The sequence below is a fragment of the Pseudorca crassidens genome, chromosome 14 (assembly GCF_039906515.1).
Source record: "Pseudorca crassidens isolate mPseCra1 chromosome 14, mPseCra1.hap1, whole genome shotgun sequence".
Classification (NCBI taxonomy): Eukaryota; Metazoa; Chordata; class Mammalia; order Artiodactyla; family Delphinidae; genus Pseudorca; species Pseudorca crassidens.
In genome coordinates this window covers 71,814,333-71,830,262 of record NC_090309.1, presented here as the reverse complement: position 1 = coordinate 71,830,262, position 15,930 = coordinate 71,814,333, and the positions used below count along the sequence as shown (strand labels likewise).

Here is a 15,930-nt window from a genome sequence, read left to right as displayed (position 1 = left end):
GTGGATAGTCAGCGGAGTCATCTTCCTTAGAAGTCAGGAATGAAGAAAGGATACTGAATTTGACTGTTAGGAAAGCTTGATAAATTTCAAGAGTACAGTTTCTGCAGAGGGGAAGCAGAATGAATGAGTGCTGAGGAAATGAAGACACCAGGAAAGTCTGGTGAGTGATAGGAAATAGCAGAGTAAGATAAGTAGGTAGTGAGAGCAGTAGAAGCAATGGTAAGGCTTCTTGGGAAGGCTGTCCTTTTAAGGTTTCAGGGAAAAGAATTAGTGTATAGGGTAGGGGGAGAAATTAAGAATGCTAGGGAGGTAAAGATAAGTGTAAAGGAAGCAGCAGGATTTATTAATTGTCCCCTCTTCCAATAAATAACTTATACTGGCTGTGCAATTTACTATATACCAGGTACTGTTCCAGGTGTCTTTGCATGTAATAACTCATTTAATTCTCGAAACCCTACGGGGTTGATACTACTATTATCTCTATTTTATAAAAGAGGAAACTGAGGCACTGAAAAGTTGCCTGAAGTCACATGACCAGTTGGTAGCACAACTGAGATTCAACCCACTCTGGCTCCTTGAGTCTCTGCTCTGAATCACCAAACCGTACTGCCACTTTTCCAGTTGTAAATGCTGTTTAATTTCATTACAGAAGTAAACCTGAACCTGAAAATTATTGGGTCTAAAAATATTACATAGTTTGTATGTATTTGATTATTATAAAAATGACTCTTGAATAATAATTCATGATAATTTAAATATTCTTCCTTTTAGGTTGTGCATTATGCGTGACTCTTCCAATGAGTTTATTAAACTTTTTCAGGTAAGTATTTAATTTTTTAATTGGGCAAGAAATATGAAAATCTTTAGAAATTGTTATTTAGGTGAATTTTAGGATTTCTTTCTTTTGGAATCTGGGCATTTTGAAAAGGTCATGAAACCTGTATTTTGAATCTAGAATGAGGTTAGGATAATTTGTCTGTGGTGGCTTGCGTAGTCAATTCAACCATAGCCCAGAACTACTAGTTTTTTTGTAAAAGTTTTGGGCTCACCAAACAGTCTTCTAATTTGTCATTTTTTTGTGAGTGAATCAGGAGGGAGTATGTTCCTGTCAAATATTGATAGGTTTACGTTCTTTTTATAAATTGATTATAAGTTTTTATAAATTGATTATGTGTAAGTTTAGTTAGCATGATCATACAATAAAACTTCTCAACTTGTGTAGTTGAGGACCAAATCCTGGACCTATGCTGTCTCTTCTCAAAGAGCGCCGTATGGAAATTCCGGCCTGAGGAGTGTGTAGGGGTTGGGAGGGGAGTTGCCCTGGTGGAGTTGCATCTCTCTGATCTATGTATGCACTTCTCCACTTTGGCTCAGCCACACTGAGTCCATTTATGTGACCTGAATGTATTTTGTTCTTTCATTCCTCAGTACTTTTGCTCCCACTCTTTCCTCTACTCCTGTTTCCTCTACTTGGAACACTTTCTTGTACTTGCCACTTCATCCTTCAGTGCTCAAATCTGTCTTGCACAGTCCTATCCATGTCAAGCCAAGCTCTATGTATCTTCCCTCTTTACAGCCACTGGCAGTCATTCATAGAAGCCATAAAATTTAAAGCTCTGAAGGCCTTAGAGATGATTTGAGTCATGTCTTCCTCTTTTTCTAAAGTTGAGGTCCTGTCCTGATTGGGCAGTATTTTGCCTAAGGTTATGTAATTAGTGGCAGAACCGGGATGAGGATTGAGGGTTCAGTTCAGATGAGCAAACATGTATGAGAGTACCACCTGTGTGCCCAGAGCCAGTAAGATATGCTGTGGACCGTCTCATTTCAGAGTCTTTCACTCTTAAGTTGTGTATCATAGTAGCACCATGAGGTACTCTTCTAGTATTGTTTTGTGTTCATTTTATTTTTCCTATTAAAATATAATCTCATAGGACACAGTCCAAGTTTTATTCATCTTTACATTCCAGAGGGAAAAGTGAGACTAAGGGTCAGAAGACTTCCATTCTAGTCCTGGCCCTGCCACTTGGTAGCAAGTTATGTAAATTTAAATTCTCACATCCTCACTTAACCTGCCTCTAAAATGGGATTAATAATGTTGGTTCTACCTATGCCATGGGGTTATTGTGAATAAAAATAAGAGAATAAGTGTGAAAGTACTTTGAAAACTATGAAATACAAGTACAGTGTTTTTATATGTAATAATGTTCTTTGTATTACTTGATTTTTTTTTCAGAAGCTATAAAAATAACACCTTGAAACACAATTCAGTCTATGAAGCTATGGTTCCCTTCTTTTCTCCATGTTTGCTATTCATTTTGTCTACAGCATGGATCCTCCGGTCACCTTCAGATATTTTAGAGTTACATCCTAGAGTATTCTACTTAATGGTTGGAACAGCCTTTGCCAATATCACAGTAAGATTTTTTCTTTTAAAAATCGTAATACATATGAGAAATATTTGACAGAATTCAATAGTTTGAGAAACCTTATATAGTATTAGAATAAGCAGATTTTAATTTAAAGATCTTATATCAGAAATTTGAAAGAATAATTAATAACCTCAAAGACAGAACATGCTGAAAGTTATTTTATTTTTTTGTTTGAAACCAGTAGGATTTGGGGACTGCTGTAGGATTTTGGAACCATGACATAATTTAAATTTTTTGTTTTGGTTGCCTGCTGAAGAATTCATGGAATAATTCCCTTCAGACTCTAAATAGTATTTATAGTGTGGTTGAAATGGCAGCAGATCTAACGCTTAATTTAGGGAACTTGGAAGGGGTTTTTGAGGGAGGAAACACACACACACACACACACACATGTTTTTTAATCAACTGATTTTTAAATTAATAACATAGAATAAAAAACTTTGTAATAAATACTACATACGTTAAAAAATCCCTTTCTCTGCTCTGGCCCAGCAAGAGGGCAGACAGGGAGGAAAAATCAGGAGGACTTGAGAAAAGACCCTGTTAGTCCTGACAGCCAGGAAGCCTGTACTCTAGCTCAGGCCAGGTCCTTAATAAGTTTTTATTTTTTAACTTAGCCACTGAGTTTATGTTTCCATGTGTGTAACTTGTGTTTACTGTCCCAAGTCATACTGATTTCATAGGGTTTAAAGATCTAAAAACATTAATGCATTATATAAAATGTATCTCTGAAGGAATAAAACTATATTTGAGTAAGGTGTTGAAAGTAAAGAGAGCCAAAGAGGTTTTGAGGTGTTGTATGATAACATGTCTGGATTGGAGGTAGCATCTCCTCATCACCATGAAGAAATTTAGTTGTGTGGTGCTGTGGGAGGGTGTTCTGAGAAAATTGTTGTCGTATATCATAGAATCTTAAAATTGGGAGAAATTTCTTTTATCCAAACTGTTACCCGGTAGAAGAATGCCTTCTGTAGCATCCTTACTAAATTATCTTCCAGTCTCTTCTGACACACAGTCTGAGGGTCCACGGGTTTGGAGGTTGGGGTAGAGGTCCAGTTGGGCTCCTGAGCAGTTGAGAATTACTGAACTTGATAATAATGTAATGTACAGGTACTTGAATGCTTTTTAAATGTTGGAGTGACTCGTGCTTTGCTAATTAAATTTTCATTCTCTTTTTTTTTTTTAATACCTTCAAGTGTCAGCTGATTGTTTGTCAAATGAGCAGTACCCGGTGCCCAACTTTGAATTGGTTTCTGGTTCCTCTCTTCTTGGTTGTCATAGTGGTAAATGTAGGAGTGGCCTCTTACATTGAGAGCATTCTCCTGTTTACATTAACAACTGCTTTCACTCTGGCCCACATCCATTATGGAGTACGAGTGGTGAGTAATCTAGAGCAAAATTGGTTCCATTTGATTCTTAAATAGTGAGGTGAGAGAGAATTTCAGAAGAAACTTGCTTAATATAGTAGCTGGAAGAATTTTGGGATATTCTCTAAATTTTGGATAATATCCAGGTGCGTGATGCCATATATCATTTCTGTAATTAATATGTCGTAGTAACTACAAATAATTTCAAAGCTAGATAATTATTGTGAGGAATTAGTTCTTGTTTATAAGTGAGAAGAATTGTAAACCATTTTCTTGGTAAAGAATTATAAACTCCTTTGTGCTTTTAATTATATACAGGACAAAATCATCTTATTTGTTGTTTATCTATTTCTATGCTTGCTTCTCTAGCTTCAGGGGCATTTTTATAAGGGGAAATATAGAAGAGAGTAGATTTAAGAAGTATTCTGCAAACCTTAATATTCTCTTCTAAAATAAGAAACGGGTTTCAGGACAAATGGACTAAGATAGGTATAATAAAATGAAAATCAGAACCATGCAGTTTAGTTTCCTTTTCCTCACACTGTGATATTCTTTTCTAATTATTTTACATATCTTAGCATGGCCTCATAACTATGATTTTTGAATTGCTATACAATATTCCATTGAGGAGATTACTTAATAATTATCAGTTTACTTAACCATGACTCAGTTATTTTAATCATTTAGGTTGTTTCCAGATTTTCACTATTATAAATAAAGTTGAAGTGAACTATCTGGAATAATATTTTTTTCCTTCATTTGCTTTTTTCCTGAGGATAATTTCATAGCAATCGGGTCATGTGATAGGATATTCATATTTCTGTGGCTTTAAAAATACTTCTATTTGGTATGTTTGTTTTGAAAGGAACCCTGCTGTGAATCAGTTTGAGAAACAAAATGTCTTTACTTCTGTATTGTCAGACATATTTTTAAAACGGGGGCACCTGTCATGCTTGATAACAACTTCTTATACCTTGCATATGTTTCTTCCCTTAGTGTTTCTCCCCAAAGTAGCCCACATTTGTTGGAACAAAATAGGTGAAAGAAACCATGATAAGTCTATGAATTGTGACATGAAGACATAATCATTTATGTTTCTGTTTGTGCAAATTTAACGTTATATGCTTTATATCAACGCTCTGAGGCCTTTATTCTGATATTTCATCAGTCATATGCATGAAGTAGAGCACAGCAACCAGTGTCTTTCATAATTGTTTTAACTTTTTATAACCCTCAGAAGCATATCTTTAGAAAACCATATACACACTCCCAACCAAACCAAAACACATTTAAATTACAAAAGCAGTACATTTTCATTGTTAAAAATCTGGAAAATAAATATAAGCTCAAGCTAACTGAAAAAAATTCCAGGAGCATCTTTTTTTGGTCTGTCTTTCTGCTCTCTTAACACTTCTACAACTTCTGACCAGAAGATAAAACTTGTTAGACCACACAAAAACATTCACTTGAACTATTGAAATGTAAATATTAAGAAGAAAAATGGAAATAAGAAGGATTAAATAAACCATATTTGCTAACTGGCACATTACCTTGCTTTTGCCTACCCACTAGGGATACCCTAACTAATATGGCTTAAACTGTCAAAAATTTGCAGATCTAGTTTTATACTGTTTCATCAGATTAGGAATGATTACCTACAAGTGTTACAAGAAGGTGAACATTGACTCTAACCATATATGTAAATATTTGATCTGATAGGTACTATAAGTCAACTAACCCTATAATTTTTCAGTAGATTTGAATGTAAGGCTGTGTGGTCTGGAGGGTTCTGGAAAGACTAGATTTTGGAGTTGCGCAGACCCAAGTTTAAGTCCTAACTCTCCCAGGGTAGTTCTGGTACTCATTCAGCCAGCTAGCTCTGCAGCTATCCTAGTCCAGAAAAACCTCTTCATTCTGATGGTTTTTGCCATGCCAGTAAATTGTTGTCTCCAGAGGGTGAATTCTATATGCTGTTTTAAAAAAATTATGTATGTATTTGTCATTGCCTCATGTTCTGGTTTTCTGTAGGTAAAGCAGCTGAGCAACCATTTTCAGATTTACCCCTTCTCATTGAGGAAACCAAACTCGGATTGACTAGGAATGGAAGAAAAGAATATTGGCCTGTAATCTACAGAAAGAAGTACTGTAAATAAGATGCTTGTAAATATTTCATCCATCACCATTGAACTAAATTGATCTGCTTACCAGACATGGGAACTCAGTGTGTGTGGTACTTGGACAGCAGGAGTGATACGTATGATCTGAACTTGTGGAATTTTGGACCTACTAACTCCCAGCTTCTTTTATTTTGTTTTTTATAAAGCCATGTGATGTTTTGGTTAAACATAATATACATTAGACCAGCAAAATGTTCCTAGTAATTTTAGCTTCAGGAGTCCGTAATGTTTTGGTTTATACAGAGTTAAAGATGCCTTGGTTTTTATTTTTAAAACCCCCAAATTTGTTTAGGAACACTGATGACATTCAGAAGACCCGATATGTTTTCATATTTGGTACCTAGTAGTAGGTCTTTAGCTATGGAAGCTATCAGTAGCCCAAATCCAACATAGGGAAAAGATAAGAGCAAGTCACCTTCAGCAAGACATGCCAAATGATTACAAAACAATGTACAGTTGCCAAATACTGGTTTCTCTTTCCCATGGAAATGCCTTTTGTCCTCATGTGCTGAGAGAGCTAAAAAAGAAAAATATATATATATGTGTGTGTGTATATATATATTTAGATTCGCTAGTATTCTGATTCTCTTTGTTAGGGAACGGATCTTGATAAATGGTTTAATTTTCTTTTAAAGAAAAATATTCTCTTGGGACTTAGTAGAGAATGGATTGTAATTACAGCTCACTCATTGGCATGGCTCATTGTTTAAATGTGGCATTTTTCCCCCTCAGCTGCAAGTTGCTGAGATTTGGTGCCTATGAACTATGATCATATGAATGCATGTGACAGTCCCAGTCTTACAGTAATTACTTGTGAAGAACACAGATATACTTCCTTATAAGAAAAATTTTCTTAGGAGTTAGGAATCTCATGAACCTCACTACGAAATTACGACTGTGAACCTCACTATGAAATTAGTTTTCTGATTTAATTTGTCCTTCCTCTCTCCCTCTGTCTTTTTCTGTGGAAGAGAGTGCTGTGTTTTTTATTTCATACAGGATAAGGAAATAGAAATTCTCTCTTCCCCAACTTGCTCACTTCCCCACTTGAAGAAAATTTTTGATATATATGCCTTACTGAGTATGTGTTCCCTTTATGTGACTTGGAGTAATTTTTTAGGTTTACTGACAAACATAAAAATCTCTTTGACTTTAATATGGTGGTTTTATGATCACACCTTTCCATGAATGTGGATATTCTATTTCTCTTTTTATTTTGTCTCCATTTAATTTGGTGGTGATGAAGTTTACTGGCTGATTTTCTTTTATTTTCCACTGAATGGAGTTTGTGCTTGAATGAAGAGTGTATCTTAAACCCTTTTTTTTGGATGGATTGCACTTGGATAAAATAGGCACCACTGTGTTGATATGTAATTAAATCCATAATTGTTATTTATCTGTGAATGTGACCATCGTCAAATTTAATTATAGTGTATTCCTCTGTTGGATTTTAGTCTGCTTTGTAAAAATAACTCTAATTGATATTTCAGTTTTTAAATGTGTAAAGTCTAATCATTGTCATTCAGGTCATTAGAAATGAGGCATCAAGGAGCTAACACATGGTTCTTTACTCATTTTAAAAAATTGTAAAGGTTGAGGTATAGTTGGTGACTTTCTCTGAGACAAAAATGAACACTGAAAATAGGTGAGAAATTGATGAAGGGAAATATGGGTAGTGATTTCATGTTTGCTAATAAATTGCCGTCATGGAGGTCAGAGAATGAACTAATTAAGTAAAAGTAACTATTTTTTGTACACCTTGTTCTGTGTCATCTGTAAAATTGAACTGGATAAAGTGTTAATTTGGGCCTGGAACAAAGCTTTGTTTTAAGGTTCTGAGCTAATCATTTTGTTGTTTTGTTGACCTTGTATACAAAAATGAGGTTAATCTGTATTATAAAAGAACTGATAAATATTTATAAAATGACAGATGTGGACCACAGGCTTTCTTTACCATGTACAGTATAGTAAAAACAACAACAACAACAGAAACCCTTTACTTCTGGCATAGGGTCATGTCCTGTAATTTTGGGGCTGTTTTACCTCAAAGTGTGTTTCTGCTCTTTTTCTGTTGCATCAGGTTTATTTGAAAATTGTTTTGTGCCTATACGTTATAACATATTTCCCAATGGTGGTTAAGAATTATGCTATAGTCAGTTTTATTGGCATCGTTTGATGAAAGATGGCTGTCAAGAAGATAAAAGATGAAAAGTGAGTAATTAACTGTTACAGAATACTGTGGACTTGTGAATCTTCAGTGTACTGTTGACCCTTTTTCTTGTTAGTCTGCTGTCTTGAAGTGCGTCGTGAAAGTCCCCATTTGTTATGTAGTGATACAGCAGCCGAAGCAGGACTTCATTACAAAGAGCTCTTGTGAATTTACATCATTGCCAATTATCATAACATTTCCGAAGTACAAAATATCTTTTAGGCTTATGCATGATATTTTGGAGTGCGTTCACACCCCAGCCTTTCTCCCAGCATACGCTGAGCTGCCTTTTGGGGAGCAGTGGCATGATTGGTCATACATGCATGTTTTCTGTACATTTCAGAATAGAGTGCCTTAGCCAGGCCAGAGGTTTGCTTTGTGTTTCTTCTGACCAAAATTACCTAGACCTATAAGAAGTTTCTTTTCAGGTTATGGTATGAAAAATGTCCTTTATGCTTGTCAGAAAGTAATTCCCCTATATTTGAGGGGGGCATGGATTAGAAAAATCTTAAAAAATACCTGAGTATGTTAATGCTGCCTTTTATGATCCTTCAATAGCATTCATGATCCTAGTGTAACGTACAGTTTAAAATTGCCACAATTTAACCAACATTCCTCCCTTAATGTGTAATAGACATAGTTTATGGGTTCTAGTCTTAAGGGTAATAGAGTGAATAACTTCCACATAAAGAACTAAATAGTCTCCCCTGGCATTTTAATAATATCATGGTTAAATTACTTTTAATTGTAATTTTTAAAAGAAGGTTCAATGCTGATTATGGCCTAGAATGTTATAGTACTATTACCAGCATTTCATTTTTTTAAATATAGAGCTGTTGGGAAGAGGAGTGTATGTCTAGGGTTGCCCAAATTCTAAATAGTTACCAAAAGAATATTGGTCATGACCTAGAGCCTGGGCATTGGGGGAACATGCAAAGGAGAAAGCAGGCATAGTATCCACTTTAAGGGGAAGAAGAGATCACTTTAGTGCCCAATGATCCTACTGCAGTGCACAGTTTAAAAGTGTCACAACTTAGTCATTCCTCTCCTAACTACAAGTTCAAATGTGAATTTGAAAGACTCCTAAGTGTTCAGTTTTCAAAGAATTATTTTATTTTGTAGTCAGTCTAAAAACATTTGGAATGTACCTTGCTTTCCAAAGCAGACTTTGATTCTCTAAGTTATGGAGGATAAGAAGATAATCTGAAGGTGTTTGAATCAAAGGCTACTTCCCCCTTTATATTTTAACAAGAAGCCTATTTGTAACTCGTCCTGCTCATTCTTCACCTGGGTTTTTAACTAGCCACTGTCTAGGACAGAGACGCCCACTTGCTCTGTCGCCCCTAGATCTCGCCACATTCACATCTCCTCGATTGCCTTATCTCTCTTGACTAGTCAAGGACTGGGAACATGCCAGAGGGAACAAAGTAAACCTGATGGACTAGAACATTTGATGTCGGGTCCCCAAATAAGCCAAAAACAGATACAGAAATCTTTGATTGTGTTGATTCTTACGTTCAGAGTGGCCTTTATCATGACCTCCGTTCTGGACTTGCCTGAGCACTCTATAGGAAATTTGTGAAGTCAGACTAGAATTTTCTTTGTCCTGTGAGGTGTCCTTGTAAGGCAGCATGCCCATTCTTGAACACCCTGTGGGTGAATAACCTTAAGTGAGCTGCCAGTAGTTGAACCTTCCAGGAAGAATTTTAACTAGTATGCTGCATTTGAAGCACTTTGACATGTACATTTTAAGTGACAGTTTTAACAGTAAAATGGTGTTAAATTAATCACTGTGAAACTTGAAAGCGAGACGCCCTGTACATTTTAGGAAGCTTAAGTAAATTTCTGATTTTCCTTTATTAATTATGTAACCCATGTGATTTGTATATTTTACTTTTCATCGTTGACAGTGGTGCAAATGACTGACTTATTGGCAGGCAGTTACTTTAGGGTATATGGTAAATCGTGGTTGTCTAACTTTTCCAGAGAAAGTGGCAATGTGTTTACTTCTTCCTTTGTGTGAAGCCATGGGAATTGGATTTACTGGCTAATTTATTTCCAGGGTTTCTACAGTGCAAAATAAACGTAACCTTTTAAACATGCTAGTAATGCTTTCCTTTTTAATAAAAATGCAAGAGATAGTAATCTAGCTGATTGATTGTTTTTAAGCAGAGACCTGCTCTTCTTACAGACAGATCTTAAATGAGCTAATATTTTGGGTAGCAAAAGAAGTTTTGCCGTATGTAGCCTTTTTCACAGGTGGCCTGAGTGAGGGGGTTGTGTTGCATTTGGTCAGAAAGGCCCGGTCCCCAGAATTGGCAAATGGCACATGGAGTGATTCTAGAATAATTTAACAAAGCCTTGTCTTGAGGAGAGTCCATTTGGACACAACAGAAGTATTGTCTCCCACAGGCCATTAACATTGTCTTCTCCATAGAATCATTCTTAGAAAGCTAGGTTCAATCAGAGGAGTGTTATTTTGAAAGCATGTGAATTGGATCATGGCCATGGTGTACCTAATGCTACATTGTAATTAGAGACAGTAGTGAAGATGCAAGGAGTGGCTAAATGCTGTGGATGCCTTATGGCTCTTAGGCTAAGGGCTTCTCTTGAGAAGTTTCTATGGGTAATAATTAGAATAGGAATTGATTCTGACTTTTTATTGAAACAGACAATTTACCATGAATTCTAGATTCTGATATTCTTGAGAAGCACTTTTTAATCTCTGAAGAGTAAGTTCTTGGCCAGAAGCATGTTGAGTTTAGTACTTGATGTTACTAATCAGGTTATAGGAGGATCCTGTTTTATTTTACGAGATCTGTGAATGCTGCATTATGAATCTGTTTGAATTACTGGTATCATTCAGGATCAGACTTAGTTTAATAAGTACTAATTAAGACTGCCCACAATATGAATATTTTTTGTAGGTTATTTTGTTTATATAACTTATCCCATTAGAGCAGCCATTCAGGAGACAAAGACCCAGCTACGTGTAATCATTTCCTCTTTCTGGAATGTGCCAAGAAAGCAGAATTCAGTATTAAACTCCAAATTTCAGTTTTGTTTTTTAAAGTACCCATTTCCTGTGGGTAAAGGGGAAGGCAGCGGGCAACTGCTGAGGTGTAAACTCCCTGCTGCCTGCCTTCTCCCTTTCCCTTCCCATCTAACAGAATAGATTAAGTTTGTAGCCAGTTGTAGGAAATGAAATCGATACTTTTCTGAGTAAGGTTTCATGCCCTGTGACTAAGAATAGGCTGCAGGAATCCTGGCAGAATCAATTATTGATTTGTTTAGCTTGGTCCTGTTGCAGGTTGCTTTCTGTAGTATTCTGATTCCATCCCTTCTCAGGTACCTAGAAACAATACCACTTAAGTAACTGGAATGTGTTTGCTACAAGTGGAATATATTAGAGAAGATGAAAGGAGCGCAAAGTCTTATTTTCCCTTTCAAGTAGTTAAATTGAACATGTTAGTAACTGGTCTGTCTAGCACTTGCTGTGTTCATAGCAAATAATGTAGCATTTATTTTATCTGGTTATGTGTGGTGTGTGTATATATGCATATTTAATATGTACACATATTCTCTGTGCACATATATGTATGATATATTCGTATATACATGCAGTCTACTCTTGATTATCAGCAAGATGGTAAGCCTTCACTAGACTGTTTCTTCATGTTGACTAAACCTGCATGTAGCCCATAACTCTGTGAAGCCTCTTCCTTATCTGGAGCCATAGTCTTTCCTACTTTCCATTCATCTAAGTCCCCAAGAAAGGCCCTTGACATACGTCACTTTCCCCTTCCCTTTCACCAGGGACTGTGTGAGCCAGAAAGCTTTTGAGAAAGATGGTTGCTTCCACCAGAGTTGAGGCTTCTGGGTCTGAATGATGATGGGCCCATTCCTGGCCAGAGGGCAGCCCCTGGAGCAGTTGTGCTCTTGGGCTTGATGGGCTTGATGGGGGGGGAAATCTAGCTCTTATGGGAAATGGGGCTTCACAGTTTGCTTAAATTCCTTAGCTGGAATGTTGTGAAGTCTTAGAGAATTCGATGTGCAAATAGAGCACAACGGTGCGTTTCACCATTAGTATTGTGTCATCGGTGATCCTGTTGCTAGCCCAGATAATCAAAACCTTGACTGTTTCTTGCCACTGGATTCTGGAAGCCTTGCCCTTTCAACTGGATTTGTGTTTTATTTCTGCTGCTGTGAAACACAAAAGTAATGCAGTAGGTTTTAACTTAAAATTGTTTAATTCTGTTACTGATATTTATTGTAATAAAAGTAAAGAGAAAATGATTTTTAAATCCTTTTAATTGTTTTCAGACTGTCTTCTTTGCTTTTCCTTGGCAGGTGCAAAAGGGGAGGGGAGCTATGGGGAGAAAAATAATGTCCAGTCCCTTGTCTCAGAGAATCATTGGTTAATGTAGAGCAAAACATTAAAAGGTTTTGTTTTGTTTGATCAGCTCCCGGGTGTTCTGTAGTCCTGTGACTTGTTTCAGAGAGCAGAGCACTAGGAACGTGGCAGTAACAGCTTTTCATAATATACTGCTCTTGACTCTCCCCGAACTGGGTACTGCGCAATATTTATTGTTCTCACAATAACTGGATCACACTTATATTAGCTTGTGAGGTGGTGGTTTCATACTCAAAAACATCTTCCCACAGAAAGATTGTTAATGTATGCTGTTAATTTCCCAGGCTAATTCCACAAGAACTTAATAACCCACACTTAACACACCTAAACTTTAGTATGTGAACAAACCATAAGCTCTTATAAAAACTCATATTTTCTAACATGGCTTCTGAGGAGAATATTTCCTATTTTTTTAACATCAGAATTGATCTCCCAGTTCTGGCAGTGGGCATTTAAAATTTTCTTCTGTAACAGGTTTAAAGAAGGTGAGGGAGGAAATGTCCCATACTTTAACCCAGGCTAATTCCCTGGCTTAATGTGCTCTTAATCCCCTGCTCTCCAAACTTCTTGGTGGCAGTAGCAGTTATCCCCTCCCTTCTAAATGCAAACCTCAAACACCTAGCACCGGCCTGACACTCAGCAGGGGCAACCAGCTTGGGTTTAGCTACTGATAAACTTTAAAAAATTACTGATGTAATTTTGGCCCCATGGGGCTATAGCCTAGACCTGTTATCTCTCAAGGATAATTCTTTTAAGTGGGATTGCCTACTCAGTGCATATGCTTATTTAAACTGTTGCTACTGGCACACTGTCTTCCTAAAGGGTGTCTTTCCAGCAGTGAATGAGAGTGTCTTTTTTTCCACACCTATGAAAAAGGTTTGTTATTTATATAATTGAGGCTGTCTGTGACAGCAGCAAAGACCTCCCGGCTGGCTGGGAAATGTCTGGAGAGAGCCAGGAAAGGAGGCTGGCCTGGGGTATTGTTATGGTTGGGAGGTAGGGCCAGGATGAGGGTACCCAGCACACACAGTAAGAACCTCCCACCAAAGGAGAGAGCACCCAGGGTTTTTTGTTCTTGTTTTTTTTAAGTCAGCTGCCCAGATGTGGAGCAAAGGGGAGAAAAGGCATGAGGCTTAAAAGCTCAAACAGCAAAAAAGGGAGTCAGATTCCTTATCACAAAAAATGTCTGGCTTTAGGCCAAGCAGCTTATTGATCGCTCTATGAGTCTTCATGGTACCTTTGCTCTCTCTCCCATCTCTCGTGTGACCGCCGATTCCCACTGACTTTCTCGTGGCATCCTACTCCCAGCCGTAGACAGGCACACACGCTTGTGCTTGTGTCTCTTCTCACAGGTGGTGGAGACATGAACCGGGACCTAGAGGAGTTAGGGGTCAGAACTATATCTTGCCTCTGATTCCTCAGCCCCTAGGGAAGTTTAAAGCTGGAGGTCACAACTAAAGGAGAGAGATTGAGGCCCGAAGAAAACTCGTTCCCCACCCCCGCCCTCCAGACTCCTCACCCCAGCTAGATATGGGACAAGGATCCAGGCAGGTGTTGGACTCTTGACTGCTCCAAGATTTTGGCACTCCTAAATCTCCCTACCACTTGTACACTTGGAAAAATTAATTTAAAAAAGAAAACTCCGATCCCACCTCCAGCCCCGCCCTCCTCCCACCGTGCCCCGCCCCCAGTCAGACCGCCCACAAACCACCACAGCCCCCCAGGACTCTCCGCGCTGCTGGTGACCGGGGGCGGTGGCCGTGGCTGCTTTTGCTCTGGGCGCCCGGATCTGGGGCCGCCGCCGCTGCCGGAACGGAGACGCAGGGAATCCACTCTACAGCAATGCCCTATACCAGCCCCGGAGGGCCCCCAAGGAAGAGTGAGGCATGGCCTGTGGAGGGGAAGGTGCTGGACATCCCCAGCAAGAATCAGAAGGGCCAAAGCTTCTATTCGATCTCTTTCCCCCGGCCCCCCACCCGCAAGCGGCATCTGGCTCCCAAATCTTGCCCCAGCCCCAGGCCCAGTCACCCCATCTCTGCAGTTGGAGACCCTCCTGGACCAGGCTCCTCTGGGCAGCCAAGGCCAAGAGGGTCCCTTGAAGTGGGGAGAGGAATCAACCCCCAGAGACCCAGAGAGGACCCCCCCAGCGGCTACGTAAAGATGTGACTTATTCCAAGAGCATCACGGAGTCCAGCAGTTCATCCTGAGACCCACCCCCTCTCATTTCTATGCGGCTGGACCTCTCCCTTGCCCCCAGAACACCCAGTAAAGGCTCATGAAGAAAGCAAAAAAGAAAAAAGAAAACTCCATTTGCCTCTGGGTAGGTCTTATTCACCACGCGATTATCTTCTTTGGCCTCACAATTGCCTGTGATTTGAGTAGGCAGGCAGTACAGCTGAGAAAACGGTCAGGAAGTTGTGGCATACCTAAGGTTGCAGGGCCGGTCTAGGATTAGGACCTGCATTTTCTTACTGCTCCAGTGCCCTTTCCCGAGTTAACCTCAGGCCAGTGGGATAAGATTCTGCCAAATGTTATCCAGCTTGTTTTCGAAAGGATGTTAATTCTCAGTAAGAGCACTATGAATTTTTCGTTGGCGATGTGACACACACACACAAAATGGTGCCTCTTAAGGGACTCCTCAAAAGTTTAATCGTGCTTCTGTGCACTTAACTTTCACTCCCCCCAACCCCTGCCTTCCGTACCATTTTCCTCTGCTCTCCTTTTCCTAAGTTTGTGATTGTGAGTGGTGATGGTGGGATTGTCCTAGGTTTCAGCCCTACTGAAAACCGCTACAGAAGACAATTCCTTGATGGATATATTCTAGAGAACATAGGGGCCGAATGCACAAAGTATCAATGGGAGCTCAAAAATGAATGGACGACGAGTAGATGGATACAGTATACTTTAGTTCAAACTTTCCGAGCGATCGTACTATTCTACCCGCTCCATGAGGAAAGGACAACGCTTGTATCCTCAGCGCTAGCACAGTGATTGGCATAGAGTAGGCACTCGATTATATTTGATGAATATGATTTTGAGGAATATTTATTTGATGAATGAAGAATCAATCATCAGGGTCAGTAAGTGACGAATCCCAACTTGGTGCAGCTCTTAAATCTTCCAGCCTCCGTTAATACCCCCGGGCCTTCGTGGGGATTACCCGAATTGCAGGAGAAAGGAATAAAGCCCCAAGCTGGGATATAGCTTTCGGAACACCAGTGAGCAGAGCCTGAGGGGATGCGCGCGCAACCACGCCAGCTGCGGATTAGGTGACTTTTTCCCTGGCAACGGCTTGTTGTTAGCAACGACTTGTTGTTAGCAACGGCTTGTTGTT

At 38.9% G+C, this 15,930-nt stretch overlaps 1 protein-coding gene across 4 annotated transcripts in view; it reads left to right on the top strand.

The window, feature by feature from the left end:
* The window catches only part of SELENOI (selenoprotein I), a 41,250-nt gene extending 28,755 nt beyond the window's left edge, over window positions 1-12,495 (top strand). For 2 of the 4 annotated variants that reach the window (XR_010934111.1, XM_067703502.1), the window contains exons 7-9: window positions 772-820; window positions 2,326-2,414; window positions 3,626-3,765. Coding sequence is in view for 3 of the 4 variants with exons in the window: in XM_067703502.1 (XP_067559603.1) it covers window positions 772-820; window positions 2,326-2,371 (95 nt within the window). In the remaining variant the exon portion in view is untranslated. Of the gene's footprint in view, window positions 1-771; window positions 821-2,233; window positions 2,415-3,625; window positions 3,809-5,824 lie in introns of those variants that run through there. The other 2 variants (XM_067703501.1, XM_067703503.1) reach the window with 2 other exon arrangements.
* Window positions 12,496-15,930: the final 3,435 nt, after the last annotated feature.